The sequence below is a fragment of the Lissotriton helveticus genome, chromosome 2_1 (assembly GCF_964261635.1).
Source record: "Lissotriton helveticus chromosome 2_1, aLisHel1.1, whole genome shotgun sequence".
In the NCBI taxonomy this organism is placed as follows: Eukaryota; Metazoa; Chordata; class Amphibia; order Caudata; family Salamandridae; genus Lissotriton; species Lissotriton helveticus.
This window is the reverse complement of record NC_136059.1, coordinates 346239668-346264449: the sequence shown is the minus strand read 5'-3', so window position 1 is coordinate 346264449 and position 24782 is coordinate 346239668. Positions and strand designations below refer to the sequence as shown.

At 44.5% G+C, this 24782-nt stretch overlaps 1 protein-coding gene across 1 annotated transcript in view; it reads right to left on the bottom strand.

Moving 5' to 3' along the window:
• The window catches only part of LOC144817969 (UDP-glucuronosyltransferase 3A1-like), an 858629-nt gene extending 836493 nt beyond the window's left edge, over nucleotides 1-22136 (bottom strand). The window contains exon 1 of the mRNA XM_078674945.1: nucleotides 21991-22136. Coding sequence (XP_078531071.1) covers nucleotides 21991-22084 — 94 coding nt within the window. The 5' untranslated portion in view covers nucleotides 22085-22136. The remainder of the gene's footprint in view (nucleotides 1-21990) is intronic.
• Nucleotides 22137-24782: the final 2646 nt, after the last annotated feature.

Sequence of the window (24782 nt, the reverse complement as noted above, 5' to 3'; positions counted from 1 at the left end):
AAGAAAGGACCACATTTCTCCATCATAGCGACGCACACAGGTTCGGCCAACGGCACCCTCGCCACAATGGAAGGAGCAACCCGACAACCACTCGACAGGGCCTCAAATCATCTATTGAAATCGCCAAGACCGGGTTCCCCGGAACACAATAAAACGGCCATGCCCCCGCTCCCTGACAGTGCCTCCGCTAACACAAATCACCTATCACTGATAAGCGAAGCCCTTTTTTCAATGACAGGAGCAGCGATCATGCACGCAGACAAGCTCGACGTCCAGATCAATATACTACAAATAGTGGCAAACTTGATCTCTGAGATAGACTCAAAACTGGACAACTTGAATGCTCTGATACGCAGAGCACAGGACAGTACACAATTCAAGCCAGAGTCATGTAGCTGCAGCCCGATCCTGCACAGCTTAGAAAAACTACCAAACATCATGTCTACATTAATAGAGGACCTTAAGGGTGAAGCAAACAAAAAAACTGCCAGGAGAGCAAGCTTTGAATTACACAGGGTTCCGCCCAGGCACACTCTATGGATAATGGTCCAGCAATCCCCTGCTTAAGCAGCTCGGAAAAGCCTGCTCCCATGGCCTCGCCTGCAACGTCCACCGTTTGCGGAACAAGGGCTACCCTGAACAAGACTGAAAACCAAGTCTCTCAACAAACCTCCAAATTGCCCAGCCCAGAGTCACAAAACCTGTCAAGGAAAAACAAGAAAAAACTAAGAAAACTCAACAAGGAGAAGAAAAACAATGCATATGCCACCAGCGTTATCTATAATTGGCTACGGCCTGATAAGCAGCCTTCCAGTAACACCATAACAGATGAAACACCCAACCTGGCAGCCACCATGCAATCTGCAGAAGTAAGCGAACTAACCACTGGAAATCCACACACAGACACTTCTGCAACGGATCCAGGCTTGCCAGCTCTCCTCGCGGCCCCCCAATCCGCCACAGCTCACGCGCATCAATCGCAGGAACACAACCACGAAGAAGCAAATAAAGCCACGCCACACGAGCGGGAGCCCCGCCAAACAAGTTCTGAGCACCCTGCGCAAACTAAGCTCACACCGAGTGGAGCATCACACCCTGATAACTCAAAAACTTCCAATGACATCATTGGAGACTCCCAGAGTGCCCCCCTTGGACTAACATGCCTCAAACCGGAGCACGCCATGAACAGGCTATGGAAGAACATCGCACCCAGCTTAATCCTCTTGGAGGCATCTCAATCTACAACAGGGCCAAAACACCAGATAAACGCTTACCAGCCTGGTTCGACACCACTACCTCCAATTGGGACGCAGGGAAAAAAATGGCTCAACGAGGCCAGCGCAAGCTCTGCAAGTTATGCAAGCGTGAGGGATCGGAAAATACTGCTATATCCAGAATACACATTGCAAGGAAAATGGGATATCCTCAACCGCAGCAATCTTTTAACACTCTGCGCAAACATCCCGGGACTGGAAGGCATAAAAACCGCGGACATCGAAACCATCTCTTTCCTGCCCCCGGATGCGGAGGAAAAAAATGAAACAACGGTATTAACTTTCATCAGCCCAGACCTGGCGGAGGCACTGAGGTGCCAACATTCTCTATTGGAAAGCTGGGGCATAAAGATAAAGACAAAGCCGGCACAAAAATATCCCTCAATTTTAAAAACATTGATGCCATACTCTAAGCTGGACAATCAGGTACAGGGCGAGACTGGCAGCACAAATACTACTTCCATCCATCGGCCAAAAGTTGTGTCTGTCCTCCAGGGGTGTAAAGGCAGCACTAACATTAATTCAAACAATGGAACCCCAATCAAGATCACAACTAACCCCAGCCAAGGAAATCGACTGTGCATAACTAGGAGTCACGCAAGCAAAGATTGGTCCTGGCTATCATTAGCACTAAATTCCAGCTCCTAACACACTCTGCTCCGCAAATTTAGCCTGATCTTATCAACACACTCCCACCGAGCGAGCAAAACCTTTAAACAAAAAGAGAACTACTGAGAGCTTAAAAATATTAACGTGGAATGTCGCAGGACTCAAAAAGCTGCTACTAAACCAAGCCGCGGTGAAATTCTTGGAGGAAGCAAACATCATATGCATACAGGAAACCTGGCTGACCCACCCGCTGTCACTAAGAGGATACTCAGAATACGGCAAAGCAGCAAAAAAGAACAACATATTTGGAAGACCCTCAGGGGGGACTTGCGTCTACATAAAACATTCGTTGAACATAGAATTCATGGAATTCCATAACCAACCAGACACCCTTCAGGCGGGCATCCTGAAAGTCCCCCACTCCACCAACTGCACTGCTCCAATACTACTAATCAACATCTACCATAACTTGCAGGAGAACACAGCCAACTTGCTCACACTTGCAAACCAACTAGAAACCTTACTGCTACGCCACTCATCATTAGACTGCATTATCCTCGGAGACTTCAACATTCACAACATAGGGGTCTCAAGTGAACAAAACCCACAGCGCGAGGCCGCCAAAGTACTGAATTAACTTTTTAAAAATTACAAACGGGCGACGGCGCATACAGTGCTCTTAAAGAACTCCCCGGGAGCCTTGGTCGATCCCACGTACAACAATCAAACGACGATCGACTATATCATCCTAAGCGATAAACTCCAAGCCCAAATGACAAACTTCACTGTTCACCAACGCAATGACAGCGACCATGCCGCCCTAACAATCACTATGAACTTATCAGAGAAACCACGCCACAGGCTCGAATGCATCGGGGCAACGGATGGCCAAGAATGAATAAAGTTGCCTAGAAGAATTAAATGGGGACAGGTAGCCATCGCAACTTTTAACAACTGGGCAAATTCGTGGGCAGGTTGGCCTCCGCGCAAACACAGCCAAGACGCAATAGCAATATGGGACGGAATCACCGTGACTCTAGCGGCAAAACTCCGGGGAAGCGGGGACAAACAAAGGACAACTTATTGGCATCCCCCGACGGCCTTTGGATTTAATGCAGAAATCAAAGCAAGTGCAAAGGACTTAAATAAAAAACGAAAAGCCCTCAGCAAAAACCGTACAATCATAAACAAAACTCAACTGCAGTAGGCCGCAAAGAGCCACTCCAAAAAAGTGTGGGCTGCAAAGCGTAACTACTGCGAGGCTCAGTGGCTGAAAATATTCGACTTGTTGAGCCCCGGGAAATCACAAGAGTTCTGGAGTTACATAAGTCTCCTCGGTCGTCGTACAAACCACAGAGAAAACTCTTTCGAGGCATCAGTCTGGGTCTCTCACGTAAAAGCGCTTTATAACGAAGAACGACCAATTACTCAGCCATACGATATGCCCACACTAAGAGAGAATTGGGCTTTAATAATCGATACCACGCCCCCTCCCGGAAAATCTCTAGTGTCTAAAATATTTTAAAAAATTAGACCCAACGGTGCACCGGGCCCCAATGGACTCCCAGGCCATCTGTTCAAATCAAACATCGAATTCTGGTCCGAAAATCTGACCTATCTATACACTGACTGCTGGCTAACGGGGGATGTGCCTGACTCATGGCGAGGCTCGCTCCTGCACCCAATTCACAAGAAAGGGACCAAATCGGATCCAATGAACTACCGCATGATCGCCCTCTTGGACATCGAGGGCAAAGCCTACGCCAGTGCCATCTTGACGGACCTTTCAGACTGGGCAAGCAAAGAAAACCTCCTGCCATTCTGTCAAACCGGCTTTAGACCAGGGTCTTCGACTGTAGACAATATCACTGCACTTTCTTACCTAGCTAATCGAGCTCGGCTGCGCAAAAGTCTCCCATTGTTCGCCTGTTTCATCGATTACTCAGCTGCGTTCGATGGAGTAGATCGCACTATCCTATGGAGAAAACTGGTCCATTGGAACATCGACCCCTCTCTGCTAAGAGCGATACAATCTTTGTATCAAAACACCTGGGTAAGAATTAAACTCTCAAGTGACTCTGCAACTGACAAGATTGACACGAACCGTGGCTTAAAACAAGGGTGCGTGTTGGCACCTCTGCTGTTTAATTTGTACACAGCAGACATGGAGATAGCCCTGTTGGGGGCCGCCTTAGCAACGCCAAAGATCGGGGCAACCAAAATTCATTTTATGCAATACGCGGATGACCTTGTAATCCTGGATCATACAAAAACAGGGCTTCAAAAGGCACTTACCGCCCTGGCAATATACAACAACAAAAACAAGCTGGTAGTTAATCCGACCAAGTCAAAAATAGTCATCTTCGGACATTATCCCCAAACAAAAAGAGCAAAATGGAGACTCGGCCATTTGACTTTGGACAGCACACAGAAATACACGTATCTGGGGGTCTGCTACCATGAATCGGGGTTGTGTGGCACCCACCTAAAGAAAATTCAGGGTAAAGGGAAGACCATCACCTTCGCCCTATGCAAACTACAAGCCTCCTTACACAGCCCATCATCAACGGCTATTCAAAGAGTCCTCAAGGCCAAGTTAATGCCGGCCCTCAATTACGCACAACAGGCGTACCCGGGTAAACTGAACAAGGAGTTGGAAAAAATTCAATGCGGGGCATATAAGAGACTGTACCATTTACCAAAATGTATAAGAAACACTTTAATACGCCTGGAATTTTCACTCAACCAACAAATTCTGGAAGAGATGGCAGCCCTAAGCAAATATTATTACCTTACAACAGCGGCACGTGATAACACACTGAAGGCCGTCCTGAAACACATTTTCATGGAACCCGGGAACCCTTGGTCAGCTACCATTAAATCAGCAAAGACCCAACATAACCTTGCGATCGAGTCGTGGAACCCAGACCTTGTCAACTACACGACCATCAAATATGTGATTAAAAAGCAAGTGTGTGCTTGCTCCCGAGACTTGGACCTTGAGTCTCTTGCGAAAAGACCCTTTCATGAGTCCCTATGCTTGCCACACACCGCGTATAACCCTCGAAATCATCTCATGCAGGCCGTGGGCCTTCCAGCCCTCCACAAGATCCTAGCCTACAGACTGCACCCTCTCCCCCTCAAAGAACTATATCATCCGGGAAATGCTGGCACGGGAGTTCGGGAATGTAGACTCTGCAATTACAAACGTGAGTCATTGGCCCATTTACTATTTTGCTGCCCTGCCCTACGTGCACCCCACACCCTCTACCTCAGGCCCATCCTCAGGGACGTGGGGTCACGCACAGTCAAGGAGGCAATCCATCAATTATACACCCTGAGCACAGTAAAACAGATGGCCTCGTTCGGAAAGTTTATACAACAGACCCGGACTGAGTTGATGGCAGCCAAGGGTGCTCAGGACTAGAGACTTTGCGGCGGGACACTGGGTGGCCCTTCCAGGTCCCCGACTGTGTGTGCACTTCGGAACCCTGTGAACTTTTCATAAATGTCTGCCTGCAGAAATATCTTCGATTTTAACTTTTGTAATTTTATACTTTGGTCTTAATGTAATGGTTTTAAGTAACCACACAATAAAGTTATTCATTCATTAGTCCATAAACAAAATGTCTTCTTATTGGGGAAGGTGGAATCAATGGAGGCACGTGGTTCTCCAGGGCCAACGCGCGTTCCGTTGTCTAACCCAGGTGTGGGTCACACGTTCATCAGGGCGGTCAAATCATGTGAGGGACACAAGAAAAGATGTGCCTGGGTTTAGGACCTCTAAGATGATTACCGGTGGTCAAGAAATCGGTAAACTGGAGAGTTCAACTCAGGGGTCGGGGTAGTAACTCGACACAGCTGAAGTAAAGTCAGGTATATAAGCCACGTTGATCTGAGTGTTGAATAGATAAGATGGTAAGAGGTAGAGATAATTCACGCTCCACAGGGCCAGCACTTAAGTATATGGATTCATAGGGGTTTAAAGTTCATCCGAAGTGCAGTAAAATCCGCTGCAGCCATGGCCATCTGGCGGCGTGCGGGGAAAAAAAATCCCACTGATAACAGAATCCACTCCCACACCAACAATCCCTTTCGCACACACTAGACAGGCAAACATGAAACTTGGCATGCACTAAGCAAAATAGTTCACTTGGAGTGGTAAAGCAAGTGAGGTACCTTGCCCAAAGGGTTCATTTTTATTAATTTCATTTAAATGCATGTCAAAATTACTAGTATCTTCTTCCTTGAGTCTCTGGACACTGCTGTGACTGGGTCTCTTTACTCGCCCAGAGGGAGAGGGGCATTCAAAGACTGACCAAGAAGAAGTTTGCCTTCTTCCATGATGCAGCTGGTGTCTGGGACCACTGTGCCAAGACAGGGTGTATTCATTTACCCCAGGGTGTAAGTGACTGTAAAAGAGTTCCGTTTTTGGCCTACCGGGTATATGGTACTCCTTCCTTAGATTGTGACTACTGAATGTGGCTGAAACAAATTTGTAGGTAATTGGAGCAAAATGGTCAAGCGACCAAGAAATGTAACAGTCCAAGGATTGTTATTCGTTTTTTGGTATGTCCAGTAAAGTAGATGATAAAAAGGGATATCTACTGAGCTGATTCAGCTTGCAAAATCAATACATTGATTCGGACAACACAATGGCTCTGTGAGTTAAACGCTTGCCACTGAGAAATGAGGTGATCCGATTAAAAGTTGGGTGGTTAATTATGTCCCATGCGTAAACCCGTTTCAGAGTTTTGGGGGAATAACATGCAGAGTTTGGTGCTTAAATTATAACAGGTGCACTGTTGTTCCCTGTTAAGTTCCAGCACCTTTGGCTGTTGGAACTTAACAAAGGGGGAGGTATTTAATGCACTTACTAATTACCAGGTGTGGTAAATACCACCCAATTTGGAATTCTGACACCTCTCCAAACAAGTTTGCATGGGGTTCAGAAAACACCAAAGAGTAAGAAACGATAAAAAAATAAACATCTTTCTCTTTGTTACGTCTTACATTTTGAAGTGTAGGGATTTGCCTCTTTCCCCGAAAGATTTACATGAGTTTGTAAATCTGGGGCAGCATTAAATTTCATGGAAGTTGCATGGGAAAACCCACTGAAATGCCAATGGAACGCCTGCAGGGCGCAGAGTAAGGGCACAGCAATTTGCGCTGTCACCTTATTCATAATTTATTAGGCCAGTCAAAGCCGTGCAGGGTGACTTTGCATGGCTTCATAATTCGAAATGAGAGCCCTACATCACGCATGTACCACTTTACATGGTGCAAAAATGACGCACGGCTCTCTTAAATAATCCCTCTAGAAATCAATCAATCAAGCAAGCTTTATTCGACGATTGTCATAAAAGCATATTCCACATATAAAAAAATACATGCATAAAATGAATAAAACTAAGTTAAAATTCCAGATCATAAAAATTCATAAAATACATAAGATACAGTCAATTCATAACCAATACAGGTATGGACGATACTATTGTACAATGGTTTAACGAAGATACTTGGCTTACATGATTCTGATTATTCTTTCAACAATTGGCCTCTAATTGACCATGCCCAGCCTAAAAATTTCGCCACCGCTATATACACAGTCATGTTTCAGCAGGTACGAATAATCCTAATTGCAACTAGTCCACTACTAGTGCCCAGTAGCCTACACATCGGGTGTAGCCACTTCCGACGAGGTGCCGCGTACACTGGGCACTCAAACAGGAGGTGGCCAATACTTTTGGGAATAGCCAGACAAGCTGGACAGGCAACCTTACCCCCGCTAGTCCACCTATTAGAAAACGCCCTTACTGGTAAGCTTCCTACTCTTAATTGAAAGTAGAGCTTACGGTCAAGGAGCTTCGTGATGGTATCCCAAAATTCCTCAAATTTAGGCCGCTCTTTAATTTCCAAGAACAATCCAGTGAGAGAGTGGGAAGGAGTGCTACTGAAGGCTTTTGAGGCCACATGGTTCCAATATAAGTTCTTAAGTATCTTCTTTGGTGGGAACCTAGCATTTGATGGGTCTTCCCACAGTTCTCCTAGGCCTAAATCAAAAATAACACTCTGAATATGTCCTAGCCACTTGATTTTCCGGGAACCGTCACTTTTTATTACATCCATCAACCCCCTGGTGTATATGACCAGTTCAGGCGTAATCCAAATCCGCCTCCAATATAAAATTGGGCGGAAGGATGCAATTAAAGCAATTGGCGAAAGGCCCAAATCATAAAATAGGGGGCTCAGTGGGGTACTCTGGGGTAGCTTTATTAATTTCCTGAGGAATTAATTTTCTGAGACTAATATCCCCTTTAAATTCCCATTTCCCCACAATTCTACACCATACAAAGTAGAACTAACCACTTTGCCATTGTAAACCGATAGCACTGGTGATATTTGCTTGGTCAAGGACCTGGAGTGTTCTAGGCTAAAAGCTCCGGAGAGCTGGCAATGCTTCAAGGAAGCCAGCTCAATCTGCTGCCTCCAGGATAAATCCTGTTGGATGCAGACACCCAGGTAGCTAAATGCCTGTACCTTCTCCAGGGGACCATTGCTCATTCGTACATTACCCTTATATGTATTAGATGCATTAAAAGACATGTACTTTGATTTAAGAACATTAACCTCCAGACCACGGGCAACGCAGAAATCTTCAAAAATTAATAGAGCCTTCTGCAACCCGCTCGGGGTTTTCGATACTATAAGACAGTCGTCGGCAAACATTAAAATAGGGATTTTGGCTCCTGTGAGTTAAACGCTTGCCACTGAGAAATGAGGTGATCCGATTAAAAGTTGAGTGGTTAATTATGTCCCATGCGTAAACTCGTTTCAGAGTTTTGGGGGAATAACATGCAGAGTTTGGTGCTTAAATTATAACTGGTGCACTGTTGTTCCCTGTTAAGTTCCAGCACCTTTGGCTGTTGGAACTTAAAAAGGGGGAGGTATTTAATGCACTTACTAATTACCAGGTGTGGTAAATACCACCCAATTTGGAATTCTGACACCTCTCCAAACAAGTTTGCATGGGGTTCAGAAAACACCAAAGAGTAAGAAACGATAAAAAAATAAACATCTTTCTCTTTGTTACGTCTTACATTTTGAAGTGTAGGGATTTGCCTCTTTCCCCGAAAGATTTACATGAGTTTGTAAATCTGGGGCAGCATTAAATTTCATGGAAGTTGCATGGGAAAACCCACTGAAATGCCAATGGAACGCCTGCAGGGCGCAGAGTAAGGGCACAGCAATTTGCGCTGTCACCTTATTCATAATTTATTAGGCCAGTCAAAGCCGTGCAGGGTGACTTTGCATGGCTTCATAATTCGAAATGAGAGCCCTACATCACGCATGTACCACTTTACATGGTGCAAAAATGACGCACGGCTCTCTTAAATAATCCCTGTAGAAATCAATCAATCAAGCAAGCTTTATTCGACGATTGTCATAAAAGCATATTCCACATATAAAAAAATACATGCATAAAATGAATAAAACTAAGTTAAAATTCCAGATCATAAAAATTCATAAAATACATAAGATACAGTCAATTCATAACCAATACAGGTATGGACGATACTATTGTACAATGGTTTAACGAAGATACTTGGCTTACATGATTCTGATTATTCTTTCAACAATTGGCCTCTAATTGACCATGCCCAGCCTAAAAATTTCGCCACCGCTATATACACAGTCATGTTTGAGCAGGTACGAATAATCCTAATTGCAACTAGTCCACTACTAGTGCCCAGTAGCCTACACATCGGGTGTAGCCACTTCCGACGAGGTGCCGCGTACACTGGGCACTCAAACAGGAGGTGGCCAATACTTTTGGGAATAGCCAGACAAGCTGGACAGGCAACCTTACCCCCGCTAGTCCACCTATTAGACAACGCCCTTACTGGTAAGCTTCCTACTCTTAATTGAAAGTAGAGCTTACGGTCAAGGAGCTTCGTGATGGTATCCCAAAATTCCTCAAATTTAGGCCGCTCTTTAATTTCCAAGAACAATCCAGTGAGAGAGTGGGAAGGAGTGCTACTGAAGGCTTTTGAGGCCACATGGTTCCAATATAAGTTCTTAAGTACCTTCTTTGGTGGGAACCTAGCATTTGATGGGTCTTCCCACAGTTCTCCTAGGCCTAAATCAAAAATAACACTCTGAATATGTCCTAGCCACTTGATTTTCCGGGAACCGTCACTTTTTATTACATCCATCAACCCCCTGGTGTATATGACCAGTTCAGGCGTAATCCAAATCCGCCTCCAATATAAAATTGGGCGGAAGGATGCAATTAAAGCAATTGGCGAAAGGCCCAAATCATAAAATAGGGGGCTCAGTGGGGTACTCTGGGGTAGCTTTATTAATTTCCTGAGGAATGAATTTTCTGAGACTAATATCCCCCTTAAATTCCCATTTCCCCACAATTCTACACCATACAAAGTAGAACTAACCACTTTGCCATTGTAAACCGATAGCACTGGTGATATTTGCTTGGTCAAGGACCTGGAGTGTTCTAGGCTAAAAGCTCCGGAGAGCTGGCAATGCTTCAAGGAAGCCATCTCAATCTGCTGCCTCCAGGATAAATCCTGTTGGATGCAGACACCCAGGTAGCTAAATGCCTGTACCTTCTCCAGGGGACCATTGCTCATTCGTACATTACCCTTATATGTATTAGATGCATTAAAAGACATGTACTTTGATTTAAGAACATTAACCTCCAGACCACGGGCAACGCAGAAATCTTCAAAAATTAATAGAGCCTTCTGCAACCCGCTCGGGGTTTTCGATACTATAAGACAGTCGTCGGCAAACATTAAAATAGGGATTTTGGCTCCTGTGAGTTAAACGCTTGCCACTGAGAAATGAGGTGATCCGATTAAAAGTTGAGTGGTTAATTATGTCCCATGCGTAAACTCGTTTCAGAGTTTTGGGGGAATAACATGCAGAGTTTGGTGCTTAAATTATAACTGGTGCACTGTTGTTCCCTGTTAAGTTCCAGCACCTTTGGCTGTTGGAACTTAACAAAGGGGGAGGTATTTAATGCACCTAGTAATTACCAGGTGTGGTAAATACCACCCAATTTGGAATTCTGACACCTCTCCAAACAAGTTTGCATGGGTTTCGGAAAACACCAAAGAGTAAGAAACGATAAAAAAATAAACATCTTTCTCTTTGTTACGTCTTACCTTGAGAAGTGTAGGGATTTGCCTCTTTCCCCGAAAGATTTACATGAGTTTGTAAATCTGGGGCAGCATTAAATTTCATGGAAGTTGCATGGGAAAACCCACTGAAATGCCAATGGAACCCCTACAGGGCGCAGAGTAAGGGCGCAGCAATTTGTGCTGTCACCTTATTCATAATTTATTAGGCCAGTCAAAGCCGTGCAGGGTGACTTTGATTGACTTCATAATTCGAAATGAGAGCCCTACTTCACGCATGTACCACTTTACATGGTGCAAAAATGACGCACGGCTCTCATAAATAATCCCTCTAGAAATCACTTACTACCTCACTTTTAATGCCACAAGAAGTATGTGGACTAACCTAATTACCACAAACCTCCCCCGTTAGTGCATGCTTTGAGAAATGTGTTAATACTGACCGTAGTGTGCGCATAAATATATGGCCCTGAGCTTTTGCGCCCCTAATTCAAAAGTATAGAAACTTTGAAACAATATTGCATATCTTTGCTCAGTGCCAATGATGTAACCGCGGTGGTCGACCCTAACCTCTGGCTTGAGGCTGTGGCTTTCTTTCTGGATGATGTCTCTTCCTAGTGTCTGCACAGGAAACCAACAATGTTGCTTCCCTCAACGTCAGGGGTGTACCTTGATCGCTAAGACTAGGGGTGGAGGGGTGTGGGGTGAGCTACAGATTTCCCGTCTATCACGCGGCATATCATGGTAATAATTTTATGAGAAGCAGAGCATGAGGAGGGCTTACAGGCAGCGGCTAGTGGAAAGTGAAAGGAGTGCAGATTGTGAGAGGTTCTGAAAACAAAACAGTATCTTGTAAAATAACTATGTTTTAAGACTTTCAAAACAGAGAAAAGTGTGTTTGTCTTTTTGTCTGAGTGAGTATTTAGAAATTCCAGGTGAAATCCTACAGATACCTTACCATACTCTACTGAAAGATTGTGTACCGAACTATTTACTCTTTATTAAACAAACATTCATAAGGGGGATGTAAAAACCCAACCACTCGCCACCACCGCCCCCCTCCTCCCGCCCCTCCACCCCCAAAAGCTACGCCCTTGCTCAGTGTAATGTAAGGGATTCATAGGTTGTGTTGCTTTTCCTGTCAGTCACATTTAGCTCCAAGCTACGTTGGTGATAAAGCGTTCTATAAATATTAAATAACATAACGTGGTTATGTTCCTAGTGCGTGTTATGACGCATTTTTCCTCATCTTTAAAACACCTTAAGGAGTCACAAATTTACCATCACCGAGCATTACCTAGTAGTATTTTACAGGTGTCTAAACGAGGCGAGTAGTGCATGAGTGCACCTTACAAATGCACTTAGGATGAATAGTAGAAGGAGCAAAGTTGGTAGAGGAACCCGGGCTTTTCATATCTTCAATCTGGGCAAATTTGAAGGCTCGTAAACCTTTAACTGGGATTTGTAGAATCTAATCATGTTATATTGTAGCATTTGTATAGCGCCTCATACCTGAGTACAGGCTCCAAAGCGCTGGCGGTGGATGAGCAGGAGCGTGCTCTGTTCACTGTGCTTGTTAGGATTTATAGAGCAGCTTATGGAAGAGCTTGGCACTGGGCCAGGAGGCTTGGGGGTGCTCCAGAGGTATCATGTCGAAAACGTAGCTGTGATGAAGCACACACTAAAGCATTAATGTGTATGAGTGATATAGTTGTATGTTGTAATGTTATGTTATGTTATGTGCAGGGCTTTAAGTGGGCCGGGTCCTTCCCGTGCTCAGCACCGGAGGTTCTAAAAAGCAGGTGCTGAGACAGGTCCCCATCGGGCTCTCCATGTTTGCCCTCACCCTCAGGGTAAAAAAAAAACCTCATTTCGCAACAGTGTCACCCTTCACTGCCTTTGGGGTAACTTCGAAGAGAATCGCTATAATTCCTTCACATTTTTTTTCATTTCTGAACCGAAGCATTTTCAATATTATAGACAATGAAGCCACAGTGTTGCTTATTAATATTTTACAACTAACAACCATTGACAAAGCTAATAGTGCTGTATTGTTGTAGGTGTCAAGTTACTTGTTGTATTATATATCTGGATGTAATGACAGAACCAGCAAAATATATGTCAGATGGCAGACTATGCTATTCACAGAATTTTAGCTTGTGTGTTTTTAAGCCACGCACTTCATTACATCAGCCACGCCCATTTGAGACACGACCCCCCCTTCTTTTTAATCTCACTTAAATCCCTGGCTCTATGTATTGGTATAGCTCACAACTCACACGGGAGGGTTTCCTGACGCTGACAAGTTAGAACTAACTGTGGGTGGAGAACTCCGCTCCGCCTGTGGAGTGTGCGGAGTTGTGCCTACTCCGCGTTCCGCAGAGAACGCAGAGTAGGCACAACTCCACACACTCAGCAGCAGAGCGGAGTTGACCAGCCCCCACCTCCACCCCCCCAGGAAGAATTACATTAAATATACATGAAAGGTAAAAAAATAAACACTTACCTTGACCGCGGCCGTTCCCGGGCTGCCGTCCTCCTCTACCTCTGCGTTTCACAATAATCTGCTAATGCACGCGCGCCCGCGCATTCCTTGCGAGAAATAGGTACGCAAGCGCAGATCATCGTGAAACCGAGGAAGAGGACGGTAGCCCGGGGACGCCGCAGTCCAGGTGTTTATTTGTTTACCTTTACTGTATATTTAATGGAATTCTTCCTAGGGAAGATGGAGGTGGGCGGCGGAACGGAGTTTCCACGGAGTTGGTCCCCAACTCCGTAGACCTCCGCGTAGTGCCGCTCCGCCAGCTCGGCCCAGGGTTAGTTAGAACCAAAATCTTCAGATTGAAAGGTCAGGAAATGAGCCATGTGCATGGCCATAAGGATGCACGACAGGACAGTCAGTCTATACCATGTACTGTGCATCTGTGGCTGAGGGTCAGTCACTAGCTGCGTGTCATCGAAGCAGAGATGAGACCAGCTGTGGCACAGCAAGATCCTGAGGAGGTGCCTGTCACCCACAGGGGTGTAAATCTGAAAACACCACACATCAACCCAGAGAGGTGGAAGACTGAGCACCACACACCCATGACATCTCACCTCCACATCCCTGGCCCACAGGAAGACCATCAAGGCCCCATTAGCTCCTGTATACACAGGCTGTCAGGATCTGACTTGCAGAACCCCTGCAGGTGTCCGGCAGTGGGTAGAGAGCCATGCGAAGACAGAGCTCTTGTCTCGAGTCCAGTGCTGGCAGCAAGGGGACCTGGATAAACTCTGAAATTAAAGTCCTGCTGTTCCTTTCGGATGATGCTTATTCTGGAATGTCACTTACTCACACCTGACTGCCCAACCCCTTCTTCCTTGCTGCAGTCGGACAGGACCCTCCAAAAAAGAAGCATCAATCAATGCAATGCACTCACAGGAACGGAGGTTCGCATTCGCAATATCCGCTCATACCGTAATGTCTCGCAACCCCTGCTCCCTAAATACAGCAGCAGCCTTGGTCCCACCACAGAGAAGAAGACGTGATTCTTTGTAATATTATATATAATGCATATGGGCAGGTGGGGGGAGCAAGTACTCATGGTGGAGCATGAAAGTGTTATGAAAGGAAAGGTAGCACTGTATGTCCGTTATATCGGTGAAATTTTTGTGCTATGGCAGGGGACTGTTGAAAGTGCAGAAATGTTTTCTAAAGAGCTGAATAACAATAGCCTTAACCTGTCGTTTACAAGCCACACCAGTAAGACCAACGTACAGTTCTTAGACATAGAGCTATATATTGAGCACAATCAACTACAGTCCAGAACATATAGAAAAGCCACCGCAGGGAATGCAATTTTGCATGCTAACAGTTTTCACCATCACAGTGTCAAAGAGGGAATACCATATGCTGAATGCCTCAGGATGAGGCATAACTGCAGCACAGAGGAGGGCCTGGACCAATCCACTAAAGAACTCTTTGATAGACTAGAAAGGAGAGGATACAAGTCTGAAACACTGACCAAAGCTAGGAGCAGGAGCGAGAAAACAACGAGAAAAGATCTACTTTTCAAACATGACAACAGAGAATTGAAGAACACAGAGCTCACTGACACCCCGAGATTAATCACGGGGTTCCATGCATACCACACCAGACTCCGGCAAATACTCTACAAACACTGGAATTCAGTTAGGAATGACCCGGTATTGGGCCCTACCTGTCCCAAAGTACCCTCTATCAGTTTCCACAGGGCTAAGACCATGCGTCAACAGCTGGTACAAAGCGCACCAGCAATAACCAACCCCCTGAACTGGTTACAGACACCTAAAGGATTTGTCAAGTGCAGTAGGTGTAAAGCCTGTAAACATGGCGCTAACACAAAATCAGTGAAAATGCCATTCAGACAAACACCAAAACAATATCCGCGGCAGTTACAATTGCAAAACTGATTTTGCAATATACATACTGCAATGCACTTGTAATAAACTCTATGTAGGGAGCACCATTCACCCAGTGCACATACGCATACTGCAACACCTGAGGAGAAGTGTGGCTCAATGGTTAGAGCGGCAGTCCCAGATGCAGAGGTTTGGCCCGGGACCAGGGTTCAATTCCTGCCTTGGCTGGTCTCGGCGGATCTTGGGCTCATAATTCCTCGGACCTGATTTCTCGCCTCGGTGCCTACTCTAAGCGTGGGTCCCACGCTGCAACTCCGGGCAATAGCTTGCTTAGTCTCCACAACGGCCCCCTACAGCGCTAGGGATGCCTGGTTGCACCCTGGGGATGCCCAGGAATGAAGATACAACAAATGGGGGGAGAGAGAGGGAAGTGGATTCAGTCTCCCTAGGCATTATGAATAAACAAAATAGAATCCACTCAGAGGGTGGCAGTGATCCCTAAGGTGATGGGGAACACACAGTGTTGTTTAAATGCCCCTCACACACCAACAGGCCCCTTGGTGTCATGCTTCATCATCGGGGCCTTCGCATCCCTCTATGGGATGCGGCGTGCTACGACTAACGGCTACGTAGGAGCACTAAGTAGTGAATTATGTGAGGGTGTGTGTATATTAGGGGAAGAGTGTGAGTGAGGTGAGGTGAAAAAGTGAGTAAAAAATACCTGGCACGTAGGAAAACAATTATTTATTATGTCCTCGGCTGGTATTATTAAAAGGTGCAGAATCTGGTTGATAATATACGTACTAGGGTATATCAACCATCAGGGTGTCAACATGTTTCGGAGCACAAGGCTCCTTCTTCAGGACGAGGATATGCACTCTATCCTCACCTTACTCACATGAAAGTGTGAAAGTGTTTGAAAATTAATAAAAAATAAATGTGTAATGTACCTATCAGTGTTTATAAATAGGTATGTTCGTTGCGCCCAATTGGCGTTTGAAAAAACCTGTGAAAAAAAGACATAATAAATATACTAGTCGGATGTCCCGGAACATAGAAAACATAATAGTCGGATGTCCAGGAACTAAAGAAGAAATTTCTCTCCTAATTAAATAAGGGTAAGCAACAGAACATAAATGGGGGTCTGGTACCCTGTAAAAGAAGACACTTGAGAAGGACATGTAAACATAAACACACAAACATACATCTTAAACGTAATCTCCCTTGGTGGATGGAGGGAGAATGTGGTAAGGGTAAAGGCTTACTTATTTTCAAAATTCAGATGGCTTCATGAGCCTATACGTGGTATTGGGGGTATCTTCCCTCGTTGCCTGGTGAACAACCTAAAAGATAGTAAAGGCTGCATTGTAGGTGGTGGATAGAAGGGGTAAACAGAAAAATATATATAAGGCTGCTGATGCACAAGGCGCCTCATCGTTTCTGACAACCCCACTCACGGTTACTGCATGGTTCAATCGCCTGCCTTCCCCTCAACGCGGCTCCGATGAAGTGAGCAGTAGGTGAGTAGACTGGCTATTTATACTCTTCGTTCTGGTAATTAGTGAAGACAAATTGGGTAATGAATCTCGGAAGTATGCCCAAATACGGCAGCAAACGCCCTGCCGTTTCCGGTGTTGACGCGATCCATGAGGGATTGCGCTGGGCGTTACTGCGTCTGTCAGAGGGGATAGCGCATCATCAGATGCGCACGCTTGAACCCAGGGCAGCAAGCGCATGCGCGAGAGTGCAACACTGAGCTCTCGCGCATGGGCAGTACCGATTGACGGATCTTTTCTGCCGGGTGCATTGTGTGAATGGGTATCCAAGGAAAGGCAAGCAATCCTTGAAAATATACTGATGAAAGAAGGTGATAAGTCGCCTCACTACTCTTGGGGAATATTAAGTTGTCAAAAGGAAATTTTTGAGATGGTCAAAAAATATATAATGGGAAATAACGCCAAAGTTCATTTTGGGGCGTTAAAAGTACAGAACCCATAATGGTGACCCTGTCTTCGGACATAATCCTATATATTGGATCATAGATATAAGGTCTGTATGGGTAATCTGATAGATAAAAAATGGGTGCAAATATACTAAAGGAGGTAACACCTTGTTATATGGTCATTCATCAAAACCTGAATACAGATTCCGGAGTTAGCGTAGTTGGCTCCAAGGAATTGAGTCATTGAGCCCTGAGGTGTCTGTGCCAAGACGAAACACCCAACGTTGCTCTTTTTCCAACAACCCTATCTCTGAGGGTAGCTGTTCGATCACTGTCCAGTGCAACTCATTGACACAGTGTTGAAGTTCAAGGAAGTGGGCTGACATTTTTGTTGTTGACTTCTTGCACCTAATGTTACTTTTGTGCTCATTAATCCTTACTTTGACTTGTCTCGTGGTCATTCCCACATACTCCTTTTTGCAGGGACATGTGATCAGGTAGACCACATTTCTACTATTGCAGTTCGTAAAGGTACGTTGTTCCCAACTAGTGCCATTAGTAAAGGTGAGAGTTTGGCTCTTCTTGGTAAGGTGACAGCTGTTGCAATTGCCACACGGATGGTGCCCTTTTACCCTTTGTAGTCTTGTTTGTTCCACTCCACCACCTACAATGCAGCCTTTACTATCTTTTAGGTTGTTCACCAGGCAACGAGGGAAGATACCCCCAATACCACGTATAGGCTCATGAAGCCATCTGAATTTTGAAAATAAGTAAGCCTTTACCCTTACCACATTCTCCCTCCATCCACCAAGGGAGATTACGTTTAAGATGTATGTTTGTGTGTTTATGTTTACATGTCCTTCTCAAGTGTCTTCTTTTACAGGGTACCAGACCCCCATTTATGTTCTGTTGCTTACCCTTATTTAATTAGGAGAGACATTTCTTCTTCAGTTCCTGGACATCCGACTATTATGTTTTCTATGTTCCTGGACATCCGACTAGTATATTTATTATGTCTTTTTTTCACAGGTTTTTTCAAACGCCAATTGGGCGCAACGAACATACCTATTTATAAACACTGATAGGTACATTACACATTTATTTTTTATTAATTTTCAAACACTTTCACACTTTCATGTGAGTAAGGTGAGGATAGAGTGCATATCCGCGTCCTGAAGAAGGAGCCTTATGCTCCGAAACATGTTGACACCCTGATGGTTGATATACCCTAGTACGTATATTATCAACCAGATTCTGAACCTTTTAATAATACCAGCCGAGGACATAATAAATAATTGTTTTCCTACGTGCCAGGTATTTTTTACTCACTTTTTCACCTCACCTCACTCACACTCTTCCCCTAATATACACACACCCTCACATAGTTCACTACTTAGTGCTCCTACGTAGCCGTTAGTCGTAGCACGCCGCATCCCGTAGAGGGATGCGAAGGCCCCGATGATGAAGCATGACACCAAGGGGCCTGTTGGTGTGTGAGGGGCATTTAAACAACACTGTGTGTTCCCCATCACCTTAGGGATCACTGCCACCCTCTGAGTGGATGCCCAGGAATGGACATTTCACGGGGAAAAACCAGGAAGGGTTCCCTAGCGGTATGAGTACAGTGCCAGGACACTCAGGAGTATCAGTGCGCTTTACAAGTACGGCTACATCTACATCTACATCTATAACCAATGATGACCTGGCTTACCCTGTAGCGCGGCATATCAATTTGTCTATGGCTGACTTTCTGGTTGCCTGGGAAAACAAGGGAGAATCTACTTGTATATATGTAGAAGCATTTAAACAGTGCTCGAAATGCAGTGACCAAGGTGGTTGTACCGCCGAAACGCGTCTGACCTTGTAAATATGGAATAAAAAGCTTCCTGTGTCATCAAGAATCACGGAGTTGGTGCCTGTTTTGCGTACGCTGTCAGGATGCAAAAATATTTATACAATCTATGGTTTTTAGGTGAACTGCACCAATACCTAATTGACAAAAGTTGCAGTTGAGCTCTATTTGCAATTGCTGCTCATATCTAATTCCTGCTTAATAAGGTCCTCTAAATTGTTCATCGCCACGCAATGTCCGGTTTTGTTTAGCATTATTCCATATGGACATAAACAAAACATTCCAGTCTCCTCTAACTATCCCAAACTTCAAATTGGGTAAACTTTAAGAAAAAGTGGTGACGAATGTTCAAGGCAACAGCAAACCAACCCTTTCCCTTCCAGCCTCCTGAGGAATTCCAGGGAAATGCAGCTACAAATTACTTCAAACTGAAACAGCGCTAATTCATCCCTTTGCCGGACGATGAAGTGGCCAGGCAGCCAGAAGATAGCTGTGGGTGCGGTAGTGTGAATTACATGACAGGGACACAAAGTGTGTGTGAAAAATATGCGTGCGAGAGTGATAGTGGTATTCTTTTATTTAGCCAAAACACAAGTAATATAGCGTGCATTGTTTACATTCTGCTGTTTAAATTAGTTTCAGGCTCAAAAGAACAATTTTTCAATATGAAACTACCACTTGTTTTTGGAAAAAGTAATTCTCATTTTAACTCCATCAGTAGCCATGAGCACTGGAGCCTTGAGGTTCTCCAAGCAGCTTGCCTGAAGAGTGTAGTGATGTTGCCTTGTATTAGTGGAGAAGCAGTGCAGATGGAAACTGCCACGTGAAACGTGTCACAGACCGGGTTTTTGAGATGAATGTGCAGATTTAAAATATCTGTGAGTGTTCACGCACAAGGCCTGTCTGATAATCATTCAACTGCATGATTTACATCTAAGGTTACTACAAGAATGGAGATGCAAGAGCCAGGGGTACTACAGTGGACGCATTTGCCATAGAAACAGGAACATAGATAACCTGCAGGAACTCGTGTCCAAAAATGTGTCACTGGGTTCTGCCTAAAACTTATACTGCAGCTGCAGACAAGTATTGTAACCTGCCCTTTTTCATTTGCAGTTTCTGCAAAAAGAAAAACATGCCGGTTAACATATGCAGAAAACCACTGGCACTGGAAATTTACTCTGGGAACCCATAATTTGGGAGGTCGGTGTGGCAGAGGAAAGGGGCCGTGGAGTCACAAGGTGCTGAGCTTGAAAAAGCAGAGTTGAGAGTTAACGTATACATTTATTTGCTGCAAAGAAATTGGTGAAGAGGACACACAATAGTAAAACTGTTCAAGATTACTTAATAGCAATTTGTTGGAGTACTATCTACTTCTCTCTTACCTGCGACCTGCAGTCTCCGTGGCACTGGCTCCATTAGATCGCTGGCAAATAATGTGTTTTTGTGCGCCCCAGGTCAAGAGCATCAGCATGCAATGCAAACGACAAGTCAAAAGGAATAATTTATGGTCTGCTTCTGGGTTTTCATTGAAGTGCGTGCGAGTTGTTAACAGAAAGCAGCTACGCACTTTTTAATTACTTTGACGATGTCCCACTAAGTTTATTGGAGAGACCGGAACTTTTCAGGACCCAGCCTGCCTTGCCCGCAGCTCACCCATCAGCCTGCCCTCAAGCGTAATAATTAACGAATGCAGAAGAAAATGCTCCTTGAAAGGCAGGCGTGAATTACTGTTATCACTAACGTGGTGCAGTCATCATGCCTGGTTCTGGGTGGGCCATCCTTTGAAGACATACCAGACACAACATGAATCCGAACGGAAGGTGGAGGACACAGGACAAGTAGGTAAACTTCTTTTTAATAATTATTGAGCTCATCTCAATGGGGAGAAAAATTCAATAGCTCCAGCCCTGTTAAAAAAGTGCCGGTGCTAAGCACCTGAAAGCTCCTGCACAAATTAAGCACTGCTTACACCTGTGTTTGACAGATAGTGTGTTGGTTTATAGAGGGGCCTATATGAGAAGACTTTTGGTGCTGCACTGGAAGATTGAAAGGTGCTCCAAAAATGTTGCGGTGAACGTTTGACAAGGCGTACGCATGGAGCGAAGCAGAGAAATTCAAGAGAGTGCTTCTAAAGAAGAGGTGATCAGAAGAGACCTTACTCTACCCAAATGTTAAACCTCACAACAAATCACACAACTCCTCACTTTTTAGTCAAAGTACAAACCACGCATTCACTTGCAATAAAGGCTCACATTTCCAACTTTGAGACATTTCCTCGCATTCTCTCATTAAAAATCCAAATGTGTATTTGAACAACGTTTAAATGTTCTTATATAACATAGCACAACATGTGTATACGTAAAGCGCTCATTCACCCGTAGGCATCTTGGCGCTGAATAGCAGTTGTTTAGTGGGCTCGGGTGGACAAATATTCACTTATGGCTTAACTTTCAACACATTAACATTTTAAGATAATAACATATTCAAACAGCTTTGTTCAGCAAATTCACTAGGCGCTATCAGACACCAGGGCATGACACTGAGATGGGCTGAGAACACCAAGGGAGTGCCTGGGTATGTTTCAGCTGAAACTCACGTGCATTCAACCATTCAAAACGTAGCTACAAGTTTTAATTCGATTAGTAAAAATGTATTTATAAATCTCCAACAATGCCATTACACTGTGAAATACAATTTTATTTTGATACTGGCATACAATTTGCTGCTTGTCCACGTTATACTTACAGGCACTGATTAATCTTTACCTACCTACAAACGCTAACGTTAGAATCTTGGCACTCTCGGAAACAAGTGGGTTCAGCAAGAAGAGGAAACAGAAAAACAAATGTCCTATTCCAGCCATTTTCCCCAGAGATGTGAACGAAGCAGAGAGCTGATAACTGCGGTAACTGCAATCTAAATCCCAACCTTATGTAAGATTTTCTTCTCACTCCAACTACCAATGGGAAGCGACAACTGTCTAATTCCAGGCTGGCAACAGCACTTGCACTGTTGTGTGAAGGCGCCATCTTGTGGAATGCTTCCAAAGCAGAATAACATGTTTTAAAAAAATTCTTTTACGGGTCTAAGCTAAAAGGATGCTTAATTTTAGTGCGCTCACAACGTGCAAATCGCTGCCCCCTCACTGAACCGACCCCCAATGAGATAAACAACTGTAGTTAGTGTGGTTTAACTAAGGGCGAAGCCTTTTATTCACATAGCATCAGTGAGGAATGATAGCTATAGTTAAGCAGACATTATTGTGATGAGAATACATGACCTAAGATCAGTCAAAGGCATTATTGTAATGAGAATCAGCAAAACAGATCAGTGATTGTGTAAGCAATGCAAAATGTGTCTCCATCCATTATTACAACTCTACACTTCAGCATGCACTCTGCTTTTCTGTATATTGAGATAACTCTAATCACTAGTATATGCAGTAGACCTTTGTACTCTCTACCATTCCTATGTGACTCTTAGACTATATCCATTTGTATCCCTTCTCCATGTATATAGAGATAACTCTAATCACTAGTATATGCAGTAGACCTCTGTACTCTCTACCATTCCTATGTGACTCTTAGAGTATATTCATTCGTATCCCTTCCCTATGTATATAGAGATAACTCTAATCACTAGTATATGCAGTAGACCTTTGTACTCTCTACCATTCCTATGTGACTCTTAGAGTATATCCATTCGTATCTCTTCCTTGAGTGACTTTACTATTTGTACATTTGCAATTTTTCTTTGTTTATATCTCTTCTTTGTGTGACTTTACATCTTGAACATTTGCAATTTTTTCTGTTTGTATCTTTTATGTAACGCATGTAATCCTTAGTCCTTATGTTTTGCAACTGGTTCTTATGTAAAGTGCTCTGACACCTTCGGGTAAAGTTTGCGCTATATAAAATCGCATTAAATACATAAATAAATAAAGACATTATGAGAATAGAAGAGGCAATATCAGCAGAACAGCTCAGAGTATGCAAGCAATAAAACAGTTGTCTCCGCCCCTTACAGCAGAACACTGCAGAATGCAAAAAGTGCCAGCAGGCCCCTTCTATATCTTCATCGCCCACGCACTCAACCAAAGGCATAATGTCACCTTCCCTTCCATCACTCGGAGGGATGGGCAATACCAGAAGTTTCACATACACCAGGGCACCGCATAGCGCTCCATCCCTGCCGTGGTACCTGTCACCAGGCAAAACCCCACAGAATGTTCAACTCCAGGCATACTGGGGTAGGGCAGAAAGGTCCAGGACCACCAGCAGGTCAGTCCCCCTCCTACCTGCCAAGTGCCCACACAAATCAACACCCCTCCATGGGGCAAGTTAAGTAAATCAGTCCAAACTTTGGATTGCCGCCTTCTTCTGCTGCAAGAAAATTCCACTGCCAATTCCTTCTTCATCCAGGAATAGGTGGCTGGTTGATTCAATATGTTGGAAGGAAAAGATACTGAACTTTCGCTTCGTGGTGCCTTATATGATGCCTCGCTGGGCGCCCCCAGATGAAGTCATGGTCGGCCCTCTTCACGGCGAAAAAAAGACGAAGGACTCCCCACCGTGGATCCTGCCCTTTCCTTCTTTGCTTTGAGGGCCAAATCTTGTGACAGGTAGCAATCTTCGTCAAGAAGAAGCCAGCAGCCTCAGGGGTGGAGCTCAACAATTTTAAAATGTGTATCATCAAGGCTGCAACGTGCATGCATTCAAAACCTTTTCGAAGAGTTTGGCGAGTGTATGCCTGCTGTAGTCTATTGATGCCATACACACAAGGCTCCTTGTGGTTCTGGGTGGACTCTGAACAGGAACTATGTGATATGCAGGGGGGGTGTTAGGATGTGGTTCTGGGAAGTCTGACATAATATGCAGAGTGTGACTGGATGAAGATATGTTTAACTGCAGCTCCCATGGGTAGAGAAATGTATCTGTATGCTCCAGGACTGGGGAAGACTCTACAATTGGTAATGAGTAGGGGATTACGTGCAGATGGAAAATAAAACTGCTTCACCTAAGAGTTTGCAGCAGTACAGCAAACTGCTTGTGCATGCCATGTGTGCCCAGAATCAATGAAAAGTGGTCTGCGCCCGGCACAAGTGGAGTCAAAGTTGTGTTCCAGCCCGTACACGGCTGCAGAAGCAATCGAAGGCCCTGGAGAGGAGCATATTCAAAATGCCTGCCAATACTGCCGGTGAGGTTGTCGGCGGAGATGCTGTCTTGCACTCCAAACATTAAGCAACTAGTCAGACGAAGCAAGAATATAACCTTAATGCCAACAAGGTACAAGAAAAGAGACCATACTTGCACTCAGAGTTGATTAAAGTACTCATGCTTCTGTAACTTATGCTCTATGAAGTGAAATCATCTGAACAACACAAGCTAGCAAAATGATGGCAGAATGGAGCATGAAATATAATGCAGCCATGTTCTTGAAGTCACCACCGCCGTTTGACACATCGAAGAAACCAAACCTTGGTGGTACATGGACGTCATGGATTGAAACCTTTGATGTCTTCATAGAGTAAGTAGAGGAAGAAGATAAGAAGAAAATGATTA